Source organism: Eschrichtius robustus, chromosome 11 (genome assembly GCF_028021215.1).
Source record: "Eschrichtius robustus isolate mEscRob2 chromosome 11, mEscRob2.pri, whole genome shotgun sequence".
Taxonomy (NCBI): Eukaryota; Metazoa; Chordata; class Mammalia; order Artiodactyla; family Eschrichtiidae; genus Eschrichtius; species Eschrichtius robustus.
The window spans coordinates 108,444,088-108,464,063 of record NC_090834.1 but is presented as its reverse complement, the minus strand read 5'-3'; the positions used below and the strand labels follow the sequence as shown (position 1 = coordinate 108,464,063).

The 19,976-nt window shown below is 54.6% G+C and overlaps 1 protein-coding gene across 2 annotated transcripts in view; it reads left to right on the top strand.

Annotated features, from left to right (window-relative positions):
* The first annotated feature begins 584 nt into the window (after positions 1-584).
* Positions 585-19,976, top strand: part of SPTBN2 (spectrin beta, non-erythrocytic 2) — a 37,171-nt gene continuing 17,779 nt past the window's right edge. The window contains exons 1-12 of one of the 2 annotated variants that reach the window (XM_068554417.1): positions 585-590; positions 6,909-7,087; positions 11,646-11,797; positions 12,230-12,403; positions 13,220-13,311; positions 13,469-13,549; positions 13,842-13,957; positions 15,761-15,873; positions 15,996-16,183; positions 17,429-17,546; positions 18,112-18,270; positions 18,601-18,903. In XM_068554417.1, the coding sequence (XP_068410518.1) occupies positions 6,931-7,087; positions 11,646-11,797; positions 12,230-12,403; positions 13,220-13,311; positions 13,469-13,549; positions 13,842-13,957; positions 15,761-15,873; positions 15,996-16,183; positions 17,429-17,546; positions 18,112-18,270; positions 18,601-18,903 (1,653 nt within the window). In that variant the 5' untranslated portion in view covers positions 585-590; positions 6,909-6,930. Of the gene's footprint in view, positions 591-6,908; positions 7,088-9,412; positions 9,591-11,645; positions 11,798-12,229; positions 12,404-13,219; positions 13,312-13,468; positions 13,550-13,841; positions 13,958-15,760; positions 15,874-15,995; positions 16,184-17,428; positions 17,547-18,111; positions 18,271-18,600; positions 18,904-19,976 lie in introns of those variants that run through there. The other variant, XM_068554415.1, reaches the window with a different exon arrangement.

Sequence of the window (19,976 nt, the reverse complement as noted above, 5' to 3'; positions counted from 1 at the left end):
TGGGCCACTCAAACTGCGGAGACAGAGCCCCCAAGCTGTGGGGGGTACCCGGACGGCCCGAGGGTGACCAGGGCCGGCGAGGACCGGAAGGCGGGGCTCTGGGGGCACTCACAGGGTAGGCGGGGGGTTGGGGGGGGAGGTCGGGAGCCGGCAGAGGAGCTGACGCCGCGTTCGCCCCGGGGAAGGTCAGCGACCCCGGGCCGGGGAGCTGAGCGGAGACCCAAGAGGGGCCGCGGTTGCCATGGCGCCGGGCGGGGAGGGGGTGACTCGGGCCCCGCCCCGAGCCCCGCGGGGCTGCCGGCTCCAGATGGTCCCGAGCCTCCCGCGGGAGCCGGCGGCCTGCGGCAGGGGGAGGCTATTGTCCTCCTTCCGCGGCGCCGCAGTCCCGTCGCTCGCGCCCGCGCCCCGCCACCGCCGGCCCCGCGCGCTCCCCGCGCCGCTCGCGCCCCGTGACAGCGCCCGCCTGCAGCCTGCCGTGCGCCCCGCCGCCGCCCGCAACCGCCCCTCGCGGCTGGGCTGCGGGCGCGGCGACGACCGGTGCGCCCCCGCCCGTCGCGCTCCCGGCTGTCCGGCCGGCGCTCCGCACCGAGGTAGGTGCCGGTGCCCGGGCCCGCTTTGTCCCGGCCGGCGGGGCTGTGCGCTTTGTGCGGCCGCGTGCGGGCGGCGGGGTCGGGGTCGGGGTCGGGGTCGGGGCCGCGGCCGGCCAGGGGAGCAGGGGTGGGAAGATGCGGCTCCTGGCGCTCGCTCCCGCTGGGTCCCGGGGACAGGATGGAGAGTCAAGTGCCAGCCACCCAGGTACCCGTGTGCGAGCAGCGGGGATCGAGGCTTGCGGGACGCGGGCCTTTCCGGAGACCAGAGAAGAGTCTGGAAGAGTTGGGGCTGACAAACGCGTTAAGGGATCGGGTCGCTGGGCTCTGAGCGTGTCTGACAGCGCCAGCTGTTCGCATCGCGGAGGCGGGCCGGCCGGCGCCGGTCCAAGTGCTGCGGACACGCTTGGCTGTCTCTGCCCCGCAGCTGTGAGCGCCCGACTCCCTCTCGGGAGCTGGCTGGGGGCTCCCTCTGGAGCCGGTGGGCTTCTCCTCGCCTCTTTGGTAGCTAGCTGCATGCTCTCCTTTTATGCTCCCTCACAGTGTGTGTGAGAGAGGGACATGGTTGGCTGTGGTGACCGGAACACTGGCAGAGGAAGAAGGGAGAATGAAGCCCCTGCGGGTGGCGGGGAAGAGGCAGCGTAAGGTGTCCCTGTGGCCGAGATATGCAGAGGGCTTGGAGTCCGCGGGCACAGAACTAGTGGGCAAGGCCTCCTCCTGAGCGGTTCCAACTCCAGCACCACAATCGGCATTTACCATCCACTGTGGCTCAGAACGACTTTACCCCTTTAACCTCGTGGCATTACATGCTTGTCTGATCTGCAGGCTTGCCCCTGTCCTAACCTGCTACATGCTGTCTCCGTGGGTTGTTTCTCAGCTGCCCTCCTCCCCTCCGAGAGCAGCCACAATTCCGGCGCTGGAGAGCTGGTCAGTTCAGGCACTGGCACGGTGTCTACAAACCAGTTTCCCTTGAAGGTGAAGGGGGCAGAGTGAATTCCAAATACGTGACTTAGCTTGAGGTGCTGGGCAACCTCTTGGCATATTCAGAAGAGCAAGGGATAAGGGAGAAAAAAGCTAATAGGGATCTTAGATTTGTCCCTTAGAGAAACTGATGTAACCCATCGGTTACAGACTTGGGGGAGGGACGTAGGAAGGGAATGGAAATTAATCTGAATAATTCTGCCCTGAGTGGAGGATTCTAAAGGAGAAGATCAAACAAAAATCCAGTCCCACTCTTCAGCCCAGTTCCTAAGTTCCTTGGAGGAGAGTTCCTGGTGCTTTATCAGGAATACAGCCTTGAGGGAAATGGTTGGGGTTTCGTCTCTCGGGTCTCTGGTTGCCCTGCGTGCATTTCCTTTTGCTGTCCTAGGAGCCCCGAGTTTGCTTGTGATTTCTTTTTCCTTTTATCTCTCTGCTGGTCCACTCATACTTTGAGTCAAATAAGATTTTTACTTTGCCAAAGTCCCCATTCCTTCTCATCTGTTATTCATCCCGCTGTCATTTGTTCAACTCCACCTCCCAGCAGCGTCTCCAGCCATATCGTCGTCCTTCCGCACATCTGCGATTCGCCTGTGTCCAGCCATCAGCTCTATTTGTCTCATTAGATCTAGAGCCCACTCCATCTTCATTTTCCTCTCTCATTGCCTGAGGCTTCTGGTTCTTTGTGGGTCTTGGGGTTTCTGAGGGGAAGTTGTATTTGAGTTTAGCATGGGAGAGAGCCTAAACAGACCCAGGGGCTAACCTCAGGTCACACTCACCCCTGAAACTTTGTGTCTTCTCTGTCCTCATAGCTTCTCTAACTAATTCTAACTGCTCCTCATCTTTGAACAACAGTGGCCCTCAAGGTGTGGCCTCCAGACCAGTAGCTTTAGTATCATCTGGGAACAGTTTAGAAATGCAAATTCCCAGGCCCCACCCCAGATCTCCTGAATCAGAAGCTCTGGGGAGCAGGGCCCAGTGGTCTGTGTTTTAATAGCCCTCCAGGTAATTACAATTCATGCAAGGTTGAGAATCCCTGATCCTGTACTATAGAGCTCAACACTGACGGTACTCCAGATGAGAAGCAGAGGGTCTTCTCTGATGCCATTTTCATTCTTTCCTTGTGTTTTTTTCTCTAAACCTAAAAAAGACATGAATTTGATGGAAAAAAAAAAAAAAAGAATTATGGCCCATTCATTCAATGTCTCTTTTTTAAATGTTCTTTTTTTTCTTTTTTAAAAAAATTTTATTGGAGCATAGTTGATTTACAATGTGTTAGTTTCTGCTGTACAGCAAAGTGAATCAGTTATACATATACATATCTCCACTCTTTTTTAGATTCCTTTCCCGTATAGGTCGTTACAGAGTATTGAGTACAGTTCCCTGTGCTATACGATAGGTCTTTATTAGTTCATTCACTATCTCTTTATTGAATACCTATTGTACTGGGAAAACACCAACATGAGTAAGATGCAGCCCTTGTCCTCAATGGGTTAAAAGTGGAGCAGGCAGAGAGACACATAAACAACTGACTGTAATACAATGTGATAAGTGTAATAATAGCTGCATGCTGAAGTGCTGTGGGAGCACAGAGGAGGGAATGATCAACTGTCTCTGAGGGAGGGAAAGAATTAATCAGGAGGAGGATGTGGCGAGAGAAGGAATTAGGGTACAAGACAGACTCTAGCCCGGGGGGATAGGATTTCTAGCTTTACAGGCCAGCGAAAGGGAGGAAAGGGGAAGGGGGCAGCTGCCCTTGAGGGTCAGCACTAGGCTGAGCAGAATCTGCATCCAGCAGCGCTTGGGCATATAATCTAGCAGGACCCCAAGCTTGCAGCTGGTGGGAGTTGGCTTTATCATAGCATGAACAATGTAAGCTACTTGGGCCTGGCCTCCAGGTCAGTGGCTAAGAATAAGGCATTGGTGAAACTGTAATCTGGATTAGCTGCTGTACCGTCCTATCGCCAGAGTCCAGGAATCCATGGAGAAGAATCAGGTTGATGATTCCCCAGCACAGAGTTGAGTTAGGGAGTCGTGGGGCTGGGGCACAGGCTGACTAAGGAAATGAGCATGGAGACCCAAATCATAAGCGAGGAATGATAAATCAGAGAAAAGAAACCAGGGTGGGATCTATGTAGAGAAACTCAACCAGAAAACTACAGGACTCTGGACATGGCAGCAGGGAACACAGAACACAGCACATTGTCCAAAAGGCCAGGGGTCTGCAGAGCCCAAATGCTTGAAAACCAAAACTCAGAGGCTCTCAGAGCCACTGTGCTGAAGGACACCAGAAAGCATCACTCACTATGGGAATAAACTCCTTGGAGTTCCAACATGGTGGCCCCATGGGGTCCTGTGACCTAAGGCAAGGGTCCCCAACCCCCGGGCCGTGGACCGGTATGGGTCTGTGGCCTGTTAGGAACCGGGCCGCACAGCAGGAGTGAGCAGCGGGTGAGTGAGTGAAGCTTCATCTGCCGCTCCCCATCGCTTGCATTACCACCTGAACCATCCTCCCCGCACCACCACCGTCCATGGAAAAATTGTCTTCCACGAAACCAGTCCCTGGGGCCAAAAAAGTTGGGGACCACTGATCTAAGGACACCAGTGCCATCTTGGTTCCTTATCTATATGATGGGAGGCATCTTGGAAACTCAGGATGAAAAGCATGTATGTCTCAAATTGGATTTAGCCAGGGGACCATTTTATTTGGGAGAAGGGGAGGTTCCAGCTTCATATTTTCTTCCCCAAGTTATAGGAGAGGTTGTAACACCCAGACCTCCCTGAGAGGTCTGGATCCCATGCCTCGGTCCCAACAGGATCCGTCAGGAGGACAAAGTTGGATCACCAAAAAGAAGCCAAAGCGGTACATGTTTAGGTTTTGTACAGCTTCCAGAGGTCCTGGGGACACACAGCAGTTTGGAGATGGGGTCTGACAGTCTGCTTCTTTAAGTTTCTGCTCTTTGTGGAGTACAAAGATATAAAACAAGGTGTGAAAACCTCAGAGGCCTTCAGGGGCCAAGCAGGTAACAAAAATGTGTGACAAGGCTGGGAAGGAGCCAACAGGGAATGGTGGGGCCTGTAGAGAAGTGGAAAGCGCAAGCCCACCTAAAAGAATCCCAAATTAGTTCTTTTATAACAGCTCATTGGCCATACCCCTGGGGGCTGGCTTTAGTAGGTTTGTGACTCCTGATAAAAGGAAAAAGGGTCACAGAATAGAAGGCGGGACATTGTATGTAGGGTTTTTTGTGGAGAGCTTATGCAGGGAGAGTGGGAGTGCTAGAAATGTGCATCCCAGAGCTAAGTGTGAGCATGGCTGCTGTGGAAGAAGCCCTAATCTGAGGGGCCCAGAGAAATGGAATTTGAATTGGTCCCAGGGCTTAGGCTGCTTCCCTGTCCAGTGGCTGAGAGTATTCGGGGACTCTAGTTCAAGTCACACCTTGCCTACAGCACTCTTTGCTCAGGATGACTTGGCTCTGCCCTCGAATTTATTTTTATATAAATATTTACAGAGCAAATTCAAAGAATCTGCTGGGGATTAGGGAAAATGATGGATTTTAAATGAGAAAGGAGTCCTCGGCCTAGTAAAAATGAAGCTCTCTTTCCTATTACAGGGAATGAAAAGCCCAAATCTAGGAACCTGAGACCTTAACTCCCAGGGAAATGCTTGTGTGTGTTTTCTTTTTGGGAGAAAGGGGAGGGGTAGACAGTCCTGGCCTTCTTGTGGGGCAGGTTCCGCTTCATGAAACCACTTAATGACAGAAGCCAAGTTCTGCCCTGTGCACCCATGGGAACACATCTCGCTAACCACCCACAACTCACCACCCATTCTTTCTTCCTTCCCCCACACCACACAAGAGGTACCATACCTTCTTTCTAGAGCCAGAGACTGCCAAGGTCATAGCCCCAACCCTAGGAGGGTGCTAAGGATGAAAATGTCTTTGTATTTGAGAGGCACTAGGAAAATGAGAAATGCAGAATTTGGGGTTCAGTTACAGAGTCAGCCCCCTCCATTCTCTTGAATGGCTGCTGAATTACTCGAGAACTTTGGACAGTAGAGGTTTAAAAAAAAAAAAAAAAATCCCTAGAAGCTAATCTGAAACTCATTTGTTAGTTTGGAGAAGGACAGGGTTTGTTTGTGTAAAATAGAGTCGTGAGTTGTGCTGGCGAGCACACACGGTCCCAGTTTCCCCAGCCTGGGCCCTAGAAGGGAGCTCTGAAGGGCTCCAGGAAGTTCAAGGAACATGTAAATGTTATGATTAAGAGCTTGTCCTCCAGAGTCAAAAAGAATCCCGCTTCAAAACCCAGCTCTGCGCCTTCCAGCTGCCTCCCAGTGACCTTGAACCGTGATTTAACTTTCATGGAGCAACTTTGTCATCTATGAAATGGGGATGATAATGGACCCTTGCCCCACAGAGGGTTGCGACGAGGTGATGCATGTAAATGGCGAGGACACAAATCACAGCTGATGTTCGTTGAGCACCTATTAAGTATTCTGTGTCACAAGTAAAAGGGAACAAAGGGGAGATAACCATACTGTGTCCTCCTTTGAACTCCTGGGCTCTTTATCCATACTTACTAGCAGTGCATCAGTCTTCCTGGTGTATCATAGATGCATCTTGGCCTGAGAGCAAGATGTGGGTCTTTTCACCTCAAATCGCTTACAGCAGCAGTCCCCAACCTTTTGGTTTCATGGGGGTGGGGGGGACGGTCGTAATGCCAGCGATGAGGAGTGATGGGGAGCTGCAGGTGATGCTTCGCTCGCTCACCCGCCACTCACCTCCTGCTCTAGAGCCTGGTTCCTATCGGGCCGTGGACCCATACCGGTCTGCGGCCCGGGGGGTGGGGATCCCTGGCTTACAGGGTATAGGAGGCCATCTCGGGGGTGGGGCGGGGGCCACTCAGAACGGTTTGTGGAACCAGGAATGAAAGAACTCCGGTTTATACTCACTATTGCCCAAGGGGTCCCAGGCCTGCTTCCCTGCATTGCCCTGGTGTACACACTGCTGTCCTGAGCCACGCTGAGGGCCATCGCCACCTTCGGCCCCCTGCCCACTGTCCCTCTCTGGCCTGAGGCTCTGGAGACCATCTCCACTATGTCGCTCTGAGACACTGCTGCCTTCCAGCCTCTCTCCACGTGTGTCTGTTGTGTTCCTGTCTCTCTGCTTCTCCACCATGGCTTCCTCTCTCCCACTGGGGGATGATTTCCATTGGTGAAAACAACGACCGCAACCTTTGGCCGTCAGGAGAGCAGAGCAGATCTAGGGCAGGAAGAGAGGAGGACACGGTAAGTGTTGGACTCAGCGGCTTTGAGATGCGTCTCACCAGCCACATTCCCCCTTGCAGGAGCAGGAGGCCATCCACCACCATGAGCAGCACCCTGTCACCCACAGACTTTGACAGCTTGGAGATCCAGGGCCAGTACAGTGACATCAACAACCGCTGGGACCTGCCTGACTCGGACTGGGACAATGACAGCAGCTCAGCCCGCCTCTTTGAGAGGTCTCGAATTAAGGCCCTGGCAGGTGAGGTCAGGGGAGGGCCGGGGGAGATGCTGAGAATGCTGGGATGGGAAGCTTGTCATGAAGAGTCCTTCAACTTCATGGGAAGACCGACTCTCTTTCTAAGCTGCTGCACTAGAGCGGGAAACCCAGATCACCCTACCAAGCCCCTGGTCCCCAACTCCAGCCTCAAGAACAAACCGCGCACAATCCATAACATGCCCAGCTTCCTTCCCCACAAGCAGGGAGAAGCCGTGCTGACCCTGGGACTCAGCTGTATTCCCCTCTGCGCTCAGCTGACTTCCTGGCCTCTATCCCTGAGTCATGTTCCTTAATTCTTTTGCGCTCTTAGTCTTGCTGTCCTGTTTCCACCCACCTCTCCCTTACCTTTCATCCTCTTGTCTCTTCCTTGATTTCCACTGTCATCTCTCACACCTGTTCTCCCTCCTAGTCCAGTAGCCTCTCCTCTCCCTCCCCACCTGTTCCTTCCACCTGCCGCCTGTTCCTCCCTCTATTTCATCTACTGGTTCCCTGAAACAGGTTCCCTCTGGTTTCTGCAGCCGCCCATTCTCCCGCCTGCCTCAGCCCCTGCCCTCCCCTATGGCCTCGGTTCTCTCCTTCGGCCCCTGTGAGCACAAGCAAACCCGTTCGACGGGCCTCCCTGCGTTCTGGGGAGGAGTTGTCATGGCAACAAGAGTGCGGCTGCCACCTGACACCACCGGCTGCGGCTGTCGTGGGGCTGAGTCACCCACACACCCCAAGGCCACCCACCCTTTTGGCTTCCCTCCTCCATGCCACCCTTGTCTTTTCCACTGACCTGCTGGCCTCCCAGCCCAGTGCAGTGGGAGAGGTCACAGCTCCTCCTTCCTGAGAGGGGGTGCTCCCAGCATGGGTGAGGTGGCCTCCTATAAGAAGGGAGACACTGAGGGGGGTGGTTCCCAAACTTGGCTGCACTTTTTACAGGATCACCCATGGATGTTTTCACAAATATAGGTTCTCAAAGCCCTTTCTGGGCACACCGAATTAGAATCTTTGGACTTAAGGTCCAGGAATCGGAATTTTTAAGCTCTCCAGGTAATTCTTTTCCGCCAGCCCCACACCATTCTGAGGATCCCCATGTGGTAGCCATTGCTTCTGGGTATCCCTTATCATTTTCTGCTGGGCCTCCCTGTCCTTCTGGTCAGGTCTACACGCTGGCTTGTGAAATACTCATACTGCTGTTTCTATAGATGAGAGGAGGCAGAAGACATGGGTTATGGAGAATCTCACCTCTTTGGGGGAAAGTTTCTCTGGTACCCTGATTTTGGATAAGAGTAGCCTCTAGAATGGTCATGATGTCTGTGTGCACACGACACGTGATACCCAGGACGGTTGCAATGTTTGTGCATGCGACATATGCCACCTCATGCTGTCCATAGGTGTTTATCTCCACCACTAAATGGGGCTCTCCTGTGGAGGTGTCACTGTGTGGGCTTTGCCTAGCACTGCGCCTCGCACCGGTAGGTGCCGAAAAGATACTGAATGAAGGAAGATGGGAGAAGGGCAAGAGTAGCTTGTAAGTGACAAGGGCTGAAGCCCATAGAAAGGTAGGAAGGAAATCGGGTAGATGTGCCCGGCAGTGGGTGTACTGGGGGCCTGATGGGCCCCATGGCAGGGAAGGAGCTGGTACTGGAGGTGAGGATGACAAACAAGAGAGGAAGATAACAACACCTATCTCACAAATAAAGGAATGTAAGCAAACACCTAGCACAGTGCCTGGCTAGTACTACTGAGCTGGCTTTGCCCCTTCAAGGATTTCTCTTTCTCTGCTCCCCGAGCTGGGGCTCAAAGCCCACATCCTGAAGGGGGGACCTCCCAGAGTCGCAGAGAGGGGGTATCCTCAACACACCTGCAGACCTTGGGAAAGCAGGACTTTGCTTCGGGGGCCTCTCCCTCGGGTCTTGCGTACTCGGAGGCAACTGGGGGCCAGACGGGCAGGTCTCTAAGGCGCTGGCAGTTCCCTCCTGCGGCCCGCGGGGCCTGGCCCTGCCCCTGCCCCAGCCGGAAAGCTCCGCCTCCCACCCCTCCCCCGTCACTGTCCGACCTGTTTGTCTGGAGCTGCCTCCGTCTCCTCTCGCCGCAGCCAGGTGTGTTCTGCCGACGGGTCCCGGAGCTCGGGGCTCAGACATCCCGTGACCCCTTTTTCCTACTCCTCGAAACTTCCACCGTCCTTGAGGCACACCCCCTGCCATCCGGGGACCCCAGGCTCGCGAGATCCCAGGCTCGAGGGGGAGCGGACCCTCGGCGCCCCGCCCCGGCGCGGGCAGAGCATGGACTCTGGGCCCCGGGAGAGTGAGAGGCGGCAGCAGCATGAACGGGCACGAAGTGAGCAGGGCGCACGGGCACGGCCTGAACGGGGCCGGCGAGTTTTACTACGAGGCTGTGGAAGAGTCTCAGAACCCCGGGGGCCTCCCGCTCTCGCCGGCTGCCTTCATCAGCCCGGCTCAGCGCGCCAGCGTGCTGGAGGGACGCTTCAAGCAGCTTCAAGGTGGGCTCCGGGGGGCGAGCGGAGGGGAGCCGCGCGGAGAGGGGGTCCCGCGGAGCGAGGGGCCCGGGGGGGGGGGCGTGGGAGAGGAGCCGGAGCCAGGAACCCGGGGTCGGGGGGAGCATCTTCTGTGACTCAGACGTTTGTGTTGGGAGACGAAGTGCCGGGGGAGTAATTACAAGTGGCCGGAAAACACGGGGATGCTGACAGAATCGGGAAAGGCTTGGACCCGCTGGAGCGGCGGTGAGAGCGAGCGCGGGTGTGACGGTGGCGGCGGCGGGGCCCCGCTGGGCGTGTGCCCTCGAAGGCGAGGAGCGAGCGTGGTTCGCTGAGGCTTTCCGGCCTTTGGGAGGAAACGCCCGCTGGGGTGGTAAGGGAAGGAGACAGGGAGAGTGAGCCAGTAGGCGAGGGACCTAGGGCGTGTCTGTGCTGCCCTGGGTTTCTGAATGGGTGTCTTAAGTGTGTGTGGAAACCAGGGAGAGTGTCAAAGGGAGCTGGTGCAGACAGGCTCAGGTATATGTCTGAGCAGGCTGTGTTCACCCTGGCGGCCATACTCCAGTGTATCTCTGGGAGCCACTGTGTCTTGTGTGTCCGTGGACGCCTTGTAAAGTTACACTTTGTCCCTGGCGCTCGGCTTTGCACATTTTTCTCCTAGCTGCCCCCGTTTCCACGTCTTCCCCTTTCATGCTACCTGTGCGCCAAAATGGCCTCACCCCCGTGTGCCTGGCATCAGGGCAGACTCCATGGATCCAGTAATGGCTGATGTTCCGGGCGGTCCCCGGCTCGGGCAGGGCCTGTGGACCCTGAGAGAAGGCCCACAGAGCATCAGGATAAATGAGCATTTGTTAGGACCCCAAGATTGTCCCAGGTACGGGGTTGGAGGTAAGAAAGACAGAAATAGACATGGGTGTGTCACTATGTTTTATGGGTGAGGTGCGTAGGAATGTGAGATTAAGGGGTGAGTCTTTTCGGTTTCTGAGATGCTGGTGCCGAGACGGAAGGACAAGTGACTCTTCAGGCCCTGGCCATTTGCACTGGGTCCTTGCACTGGGCTCCTCTGGCGAGAACCGGTGGAAATCCTAGTGGCCAGAGCAGCTTCCGATGGCCTGAGCCTCTTCCCTCACGTTGTCATTTATAATATTTTTAATTCTTATTTTTCTGTGAAATGTAACAGCATCCCCTCATCAGCAGCTCCCCCTGTGGGCCAGGCAACAGGCATCTCCTCACTTTTTTTGAGATTGGTGCTAAGCTCTGCCTGGCTTCTTCCTGCCCCCACCCCTCTGTTTTCCCTGTTTCCTACTTTCACGATGATGTTTCCCCTCTTGGCATTGGAATATTGGTGTCCTGGGACAGGATCCCCCTGCAACCAATTGAATGAACCCAGAAGTAGAGGAACCTGTCTTCTCTTTAAATTATCCCAGGAGAGCAAGCTGACTCAGGAGGCCTGCAGCCTCTATTATGTCACATCCTTCTAATGACCACTTGGAACAGCGGCTGCTGTAATTTAAGTCCACACCCTCTCCTTTGTCCACCACCAAAAGGGAACAGCCATACCTCCTGCTGGACCGACCTGAGAAACTCTTACTCTTTCCTTCGGGTTAGATCATGCCTGTAAACAGTAACTCATCGAGGAGCCACTTCGTGCCGCATCTTACACACGTTGTCTCAGTCAACACAATGACTTGCTGAAAGAGAAAGTAATGTGCCCATTTTACAGATGAGGAAAGTGAGGCCCTGATGGGTGAAGCAACAGCGTTTCACCACTGTTACATGACAGAGCCCTGATCCCAGACCTTCCCTGCATGTCCCCTGCTTCTAATTTCTTTCATCCTTTCTTCTCAAAGCCTGTTTTCCGTCTCTTATTTTTGTTCTTCACCTTGCTTATGAACTCATTCCAATTTCTGTATTTCCCGGCTTTTTAAGCTATGGGTTTTCCTCCCGGCCGTCTTCCTGCCCTTCCTCCTCCCCAGACCTCACTTCCCCAACCCCACCAACTGGTGTTTAGAAACAGGTGCACGGTACTTGAAGGGCAGAAATGACCCCATGTTGCTGCCACAGATGAACGAGAAGCTGTCCAGAAGAAAACCTTCACCAAGTGGGTCAACTCTCACCTGGCCCGGGTGACATGCCGGGTGGGAGACCTGTACAGCGACCTCCGGGATGGACGTAACCTCCTGAGGCTCCTCGAGGTGCTCTCGGGAGAGACACTGGTGAGCTGTGGTCACCAGGGAGGAGGCAGCCTGAGAGACAGTGGTCAAGGGGACAAGCTGTGGGAGTGGCCCTGAACGAGAAGAGTGACACCACAGAGCAGAAAGCAGTGGCCGCCCTCTGCTCAGAGGATGGTTTCATTTTGAGAGGCTTTGCTGCGTGAATTAAACCAGGAGCATTGCTTCGTGGAGACAGGAACAGTGGCCCCATTGAAAACATTTTTTTCCCACCCACTCTGGGTGTCGTTAATTCCCTTGGGAATCTTAATCTGCCCCAAGCCTCATCTGCAACTCAGCTTTAGCTCCCTGGGGCGGTCCCTGTGTTCCTGAGGGAGGTCATGGGGAAGGTGTAGGAAGCAGGGCCCCGGGAAAGCTAGGAGGGAAGGAGGAGGTGGCCCACTGTCCCATGGCTTTGTGTCCCCGGTCCCTCGACAGCCAAAGCCCACAAAGGGCCGCATGCGGATCCACTGCCTGGAGAACGTGGACAAGGCGCTGCAGTTCCTGAAGGAGCAAAAAGTGCACCTGGAAAACGTGGGCTCGCATGACATTGTGGACGGGAACCACCGCCTGACCCTCGGGCTGGTGTGGACCATCATCCTTCGATTCCAGGTACCCCGCACGGTGTTGCTCGGTGGGTGCCCTGCACACCGGTGCTGCAGCCCCAAAGGTCGCTGCACACACGGGGGGCCTAGAACCTCATACGCCAAATCAGGGGACGCTCCTCATTAAACAGGGTGGAGGCCAGCGTGGGTGTTGTCAGACTTCTGTGGCAAATTCCCTGTGGCCTGGGCTGTGTACTGGTCACGGGCTATAGGACCACATGTTGCTGCACAAGGGACTGGAAATTTTACAGACTGGTCCTTCACCACGGAGAGCTTTAGAGCTACATTTGGGGTCTGGTCACCAGCCCACTCCGCTGCCTCAAACTCTGCTCACCTCCCTCAAAAGAGGACAGCCGCCCTACTCCTTCTTATGCCCTGAGCAAAGCCAGTCCAGTGTCCTAATGCCATCACAGCTCTCCTGATTCCCCTGCCTCCTCCCCGGGTGTAACCTCCCCTGCTCCTTCCAGCCCTAAGCAGAGCTCTGTCAGCTTCACCTTTGAAACCCAGCTCTCAGGAAATGTTCACTCCGCCACCTGCAGTTCCCCCACCTGCAGGAACCCGCATTCTTCGCTTCGAGGCACTTCCACTCTTCCGAGTTCCCACCCCATTCTGCTGCCTCAAATCCCTTTGACCTGAAGTTTTGTGGTCACTAACCCAGGAGGAAAGGTCCCCAGGCTCTGTCCTTGGACCCTAATCCAGGAATCTAAGGAGCAGTTTCCTGCCGTGTATCTCTGAGCATCTCTGATCATTCCAGGAGCCCCTGTTCAGGGAGTGAGGGCCTCCCTTCCTCCCTCCCTTCCTTCCTTCCTTCCTTCCTTCTTAGATCCAAGACATAAGTGTGGAAACAGAAGACAATAAGGAGAAGAAGTCAGCCAAGGATGCCCTGCTGCTGTGGTGCCAGATGAAGACCGCGGGGTGAGGCTGCCCAGGCAGCGTGGCCTTGGAGGGTTGGATGCACCAAGGCTGTGCAGTAAAGGAAGGATGGGGGCCAGGAACCACAAGCTGGGGGTCCGTCCTCGAGGCACAGACCAGGGTGGCCCTCCTCACTGTCTATCCTGGCCTCTGTTTACAGGTACCCCAATGTCAACGTGCACAACTTCACCACCAGCTGGAGAGATGGGCTGGCCTTCAACGCCATTGTACATAAACACCGGTGAGAAGACGGGGGTTCGAGAGCTTGTCCGAGTTACTGGATGGGTTGATGACCCAAGGGCCCAGGCACACATAGACAAAGCAGTGAGATGAGATGAGCTACATGGCAGTTACAAGAAAGGAACATTCGGAGAAGAACCAGGATGTCGGGGTGCCTATTGCATGGAGGGCTTGCGATGGGAGCCCTGGGGCGGGGAGGGTTGGGGACTTAGGGAGAAAGATAGGGGTGGTTTACTTTTCCTCTTCAGAATCTCACACGCCCTTGAAACCTTCTATATTCCCTCCCCACCTAGGCCAGACCTGCTGGATTTTGAGTCCCTGAAGAAGTGTAATGCACATTACAATCTGCAGAACGCTTTCAATCTGGCTGAGAAGGAGCTGGGACTTACGAAGCTGCTGGATCCTGAAGGTGGGGCAGAGAGGCTGTGGGTTAGAGACAGAAGGTGGATGAGTGGGTGCCGGGGGCTGAGGGCGGCGAGAACGGGAAGGAACTGCAGATGGTTCAGATGGCTACGGGGTTTCTTTGGGAAGTGACGGAAATGTTCTGGATTTAGATCGTGGTGACGGTTGCACAGTCTTGTGAATATACTAAAAACCGTGGAATAGTATACTTTAAAAGGGTGAATTTTATGGCATGAAAAGTATATCTGAATATAGGAAGAAAGGCAGTCCCGTGGCAGAAGGAGCCCTGGGGTGTGGTTCTATCCCAGCCCCTCCACAGAGCAGCTCTGTGACGTAGAGCCAGTCGCTTGGCCTCTCTGTGGCTCAGTTTCCTCGTCTCTAAAATGAGAAGATTGGTCTCCGTGGTCTCTAAGGGCCCTTCTAATTCCAAAACTCTAGGGTTCTAAATTAAGCTCCGTGACCTTGAGGTCTCACAAAGCACTGGCCTTATGGTCAGTTGACCCTACCCATTGGCCCCTGTGGTTCTGATCTAATGCTGATGAGACTGGGAATGGCCACTGAGCTCTTGTTTTGTACCTGGCACTACACTTGACGCGCTCTAATTAATTTAATCCTCACAACACCCCCTTTGAAATCAATATCATGCTCCGTTTATGGAAGAGAAGACAGGGGCCTATAAAGGTTGAGTGACTTCCCCAAGGTCATACGGCTGGTGGAGCTGAGATTCAAATTCAGGCAGCCTGGCTCCAGAGCCTGTTTCCTCAGTCACCTCTCTGGGAGAGCAGAGAGCAGTCAGCAGTCATGGTGCAGCCAGAAAAGGGAAGGACAGAAGGGCCGAGTGACTTCCTTGCTGGAAATGCTTCTTCTGAAGCTCCTTGGGCAGATTTCGGACTTGGTTACTTTCTCCCTGTCTTCCATCCCACCTGTAGTCCCTTTTCCTGTGCCTTCTTAGTCCAGAATGACAAACATCAGCTAACTAGTGATCGAAGCAGGCCAAGTACAATGCTCCTTGGAGAGCGTTTGAGAAGCACAGCTATGATAAAGAATATTAAGTAAAGCCTCGTATCCCACAACTTTCTGAGATGATTTCCGTGGTTCCCGCCTGCCTGTGGGAGGTCAGAGGGGGTCAGGAGGGCTTCTGGTCTAATAGTCTTCCCTGTAGGTAGGATACAAGCTGGCCCAATTAAGAGAACCAATTAAGAGATTTCAAGTCATAGTCAGCCTTGGTGTCCTCGTGGTAGGAGTTAATTTGGCTTGAAGGACACTCACCTCCTGGGCCCACAGCTGAACTTTGGGACTGAGGTAAGAAATAGCCATGACTGTGCCCCAAGATGGCCCTGAGAACTGGCCTCTGTCCCTGCTTCCAGGGCTCCCTGGGCCCATCCCTCTGAACATCCTGGGTTCAGGAGGCCTCGTTCATACCTTCTGTCTTGCTGCCCCTGAATTGGATGACTTCTTGGCCATCTTTCCAGCCCATAAGTCCACAGTCCATCCCCTAATGGGAATGCTATTTCTTTTCTTGTCTCTCTTTCTCCAAACAACTAATTTTACACTGGGTAAAAGCCTCTTTGGGCTTCTGGATTTTAAACTCCGCTTGTTTCTAGGAAGAGGGGGAATAGAACGGTTAGCTTTTCATGCCCTTTTAGTCCAAATAGTTTATTTGTCATTTTACTCTGAAGGGAGCTGGAAAGATATCAGCCTGGGAGGGCTAGGAGGCTCCTAGGATTGGAGTAAGTGATTCGAGTTGTGGGCATACTTCTGGGAAGCAGGTTTCTAATCTCGGCCTGATCTGAGTGGTCCTTTTTCTCAGACGTGAATGTGGACCAACCAGATGAGAAATCAATTATTACCTACGTGGCTACTTACTACCACTATTTCTCCAAGATGAAGGCCCTGGCCGTGGAAGGCAAAAGAATTGGCAAGGTACTCTCCAGCATGGGGGCGGTAGGCATAAAGACCAGAGGAGGCCTGGCCTAGGGGTCCTACTCCCCTAAAGCGGGAGCAGGGGAGGACTGGGCCAGGGAACCCACAGCACGGCTTCACAGGTGCTGGACCACGCCATGGAGGCCGAGCGCCTGGTGGAGAAGTATGAGTCCCTGGCCTCAGAGCTGCTGCAGTGGATTGAGCAAACGATCGTGACCCTCAATGACCGGCAGCTGGCCAACTCCCTGAGTGGTGTCCAGAACCAGCTCCAGTCCTTCAATTCCTACCGCACTGTGGAGAAGCCACCCAAGTAGGTGTCCCTGAGCCACACCCTGCCACGGCCTGCCTGCCCCAAGCTGTGCTCACACAGCAGGAAGCCTAAATGAGGGGAGCCTTTTGGGAGGGAGATGTGGCAGCACATAAATGCAGTGGAGGCTCATTTCCCCCAGCTCAGAGCCCCAGAAGCAGTTCCAAAGTAAAAAATTTTAATGGTCACCCATTACAAGAAATCACGCCGTGGAAATGATTGCCATGGTATGTAGAGCCGGTGCAGTCTACTCAGATGAGATTGGTCGGGGTGTCTCGGCAACCCAATCCCAGCTTAAGGACAGGGGATTGGACCCGACAGGCAGGTTGTCGCTGGCAATACATGCATGTGGCTGGTCACTTGCACATTGCACAGATTCTTATCCTTTATGTATTTTAGCAACTGACTGCTGAAGTATGGAATTACTACTAGATGATTCTATACAGTACATGCTAAAACTTCTGTGTTTTTTGTTTTTGAGCTCTTTCGGAGTTAATGTGTTTCAGCTCCAAAACTAATATTAATCCAGAAAACATCTGTTCCTGTGCATTCCAGGGAATGATTTGAGGTGTGCCCTTTGACCCAGAAAGTCCTCTTCTGGGCATTGAACAAAGAGGTAGCTTCAAGGATGTTCACGAACGTGACCTTTGTAAAAGAAAGATAAGTCATGGGACAGCCACAGAAAATAATATTGGAGAAATGCATTTATTGACCTGAAAAGACGTTCATGAAACATAAGAGTTACAAGACAGTTGTCTGTGGACGGCAGAGAGCAAAGGGCTAAGCGTCCAGATTCAAAGTACCTGAGTTCAGATCCTGGCTCTGCCACCTGCCCTTGTGAGCATTGGGCATTATTTAGCCTGTCTGTGCCTCGGTTTTCACATCTGGAAAATGGGGGTAATGAGAGAATGTAGGTAGCAGAGAGAAGGAGTTAATGCGTGCAAAGCCCTGAGAACAGGGCCTGGCTCTCGGTGAGTGAGTCCTCAACAAACGTTAGCCATGGTTATGGTAAGATCCCATCTGTGTAAAGCAAAAATGCAGTACGTACATGCCCAAGGGTGACAGTGGTCATGTCTGTGTGGTTTTCAGTTGTTTTAAAATTAGGTTCTTTTTAAACGTGGTTTGCCAGTATTTTCACAAGCTTTTACAAGAAGAAAAGCAACACAGAACAACTTCATTCTGAAATGTAAAGAGTCCCCGGGCCCCTCGTGGCCTTTGACTCTGACCCCACCTGGCCTCCTGCCTCAGGTTCACTGAGAAAGGGAACCTGGAAGTGCTGCTGTTCACCATCCAGAGCAAGCTGCGGGCCAACAACCAGAAGGTCTACACACCCCGCGAGGGCCGGCTCATCTCCGACATCAACAAGGTCCACAGCCTCCCTTTCCATCCCTGGGACGACCCACCCTCAGCACCAGCCCCTACTGTCCCTGCTTGAACCCTCGGCCTGGCTTGAACCCCACCCATCCCGGGTGCAGGCGTGACTGCCACATCCTCTCCCGAGTCCTGCACGTCCCCCTCCTCCTCCCTCGGTCTCTCCATGCAAATTATACCCCAGTCCCTTATCTTGTTCAGCATACCCTAGACTCACTGGCCCTACTTTTGTTTCATTTTTTTTACAGACAGCATAAGATTAACAAAAGTAATAGGGTTCGCCCACAGCCCCACCACCACAAAAAAATCCAGTGATTTGCACTGTGCCCTGTCCCCCTCCGGTCTTTGTCCAGCAGCAGACGTGGTTTTCACGGGGCTCCACGGCACTCACGCCACCCTGTTCCTCATATTTCCCTGCACAGGCGTCTGACCGCATTCCACAGACCCACTAGACCGAGCTTCCCTGGGACCCACCCTACACCCCCAGCCCCGGTGACCCCTCCCCGCCCTCACTTCCTGAGCCCTGGCCCTTTAGCACTAATCCTGTCTCCACCTCGCAGGCCTGGGAGCGGCTGGAGAAAGCTGAACACGAGCGTGAGCTGGCCCTGCGCACAGAGCTGATCCGCCAGGAGAAGCTGGAGCAGCTGGCCGCCCGCTTCGACCGCAAGGCCGCCATGCGGGAGACCTGGCTTAGCGAGAACCAGCGCCTTGTGTCCCAGGTAGGACACGGGGGGCTCTTGGCCTGTCCAGGCAGGTCTGGAGACATGGGAGAGTGAGAGAGAGTGGTGGATAAGGAGCCCTGCGAGGTGGGGAGCTAAAGAAACAAGAACTCCATCACACAGACTTGGAGACCAAGAGCCCGGGAACCAGGGCCCGGAGCCTTGAACAGGAGAAGGGCCGGTGAGACAGGGTGGGGTGGGATAGAGAGGACGCTTAGAGCCACCCCGTGGAGTTGGCACCTCGCAGCAGAAGTTCTCCGGGGGGTGGGCAGGGGGTGAGCAGAACGGCGTCCCGGAGCTCCCAGCCCTCCCTCCCTGTCCCCGCCCCAGGACAACTTTGGGCTGGAGCTGGCCGCCGTGGAGGCAGCAGTGCGGAAGCACGAAGCCATCGAGACGGACATCGTGGCCTACAGCGGCCGGGTGCAGGCGGTGGACGCCGTGGCCGCCGAGCTGGCCGCTGAGCACTACCACGACATCAAGCGCATCGCCGCGCGGCAGCACAACGTGGCGCGGCTCTGGGACTTCCTGCGGCAGATGGTGGCCGCCCGGCGGGAGCGGCTCCTCCTCAACCTGGAGCTGCAGAAGGTGTTCCAGGACCTGCTCTACCTCATGGACTGGATGGAAGAGATGAAGGTACCAGCGGATGTGAAGGTGGGGTCGAGGTGGTCGGGACCGTGGGAGGACGAAGGGCACGTTTGCTCATTTGCTCAGCCGAACCTCTGCAGAGTATGTACCGGTCCAGGGCCCTGTCCCCAGTTCAGATGAACAGAGCAAACAGCTCCCTGTCCTCATGGGGCTCACGTTCCAGCGGGAGGAGACTGATGATAAAACCCGTGGGCCTATCAATAAACAACATAGCAGGTGGGTGTGAAACGTACGAGGAAAGAGAAACAGGCCGAGTGATGGAGGGGTCCAGGAAGGCCTCTCTGAAAAATGCCATTTAAGCTGAGAGCAGAATGTCCCAAGGAGCCAGCACAGGGAGATCTAAGGAGAGAATGTTTCCAGGCAGAAGGAACAGAAAGGCCCTTGGCCTGCTCACGCATGGCATGTTCCGGATGAGAAGGGAGGCCGGGGGGGTGGGGGTGGGCTGCTGTAAGAACAGGGAGGGGACAGGGGATGAGGTAAGGGAGGAAGCAGCCAGCTCGCTTAGGGCTTACAGGCCTGGTCAGGGAGTTTGGATTTTACTCAGAGTAACATGGAACATTGAAAGTGATTAGAAGGTTTTGAAAAGGGGGAGAGACATGATTCTGCGTTTTTACATTTTTTTAAATGTCACTTTGACTGCTATTTGAAGAATGGCTGTGGGCAGCCAGAGTGGGAGCAGAGAGACCAGTCACAGGCTGTTGCAGTGATCTAGGCGAGAGACGGGGATGTGGATAGGTCTGCAGAGATGCTGACGATTGCTGGGGTGCTGGGGACTGAGCCACGACCATAGGAGGGTGGCGATAATTCTGGTGCTGAGATGATGAGTCAGAGCGGAGATTCCAGGAGCAGGGTTTAGTGGGAAAGTTGTTCGGCAGGAGGGGAGTTGAGTACAAAGAGGCCAGGGTGCCAGGAGATAACTCAGGGGTCACTATGTGTGTGAGTGAGGGCTGACAGCTGGGAGCATGTGTGCTCACCTGGGTGCAACACCTGGAGCCGCCCCAAGAGGTCGGGATGTGTGGTTGATCCAGGAAGATGGGGCGAGGTTAGCGCATGTGTGTGGC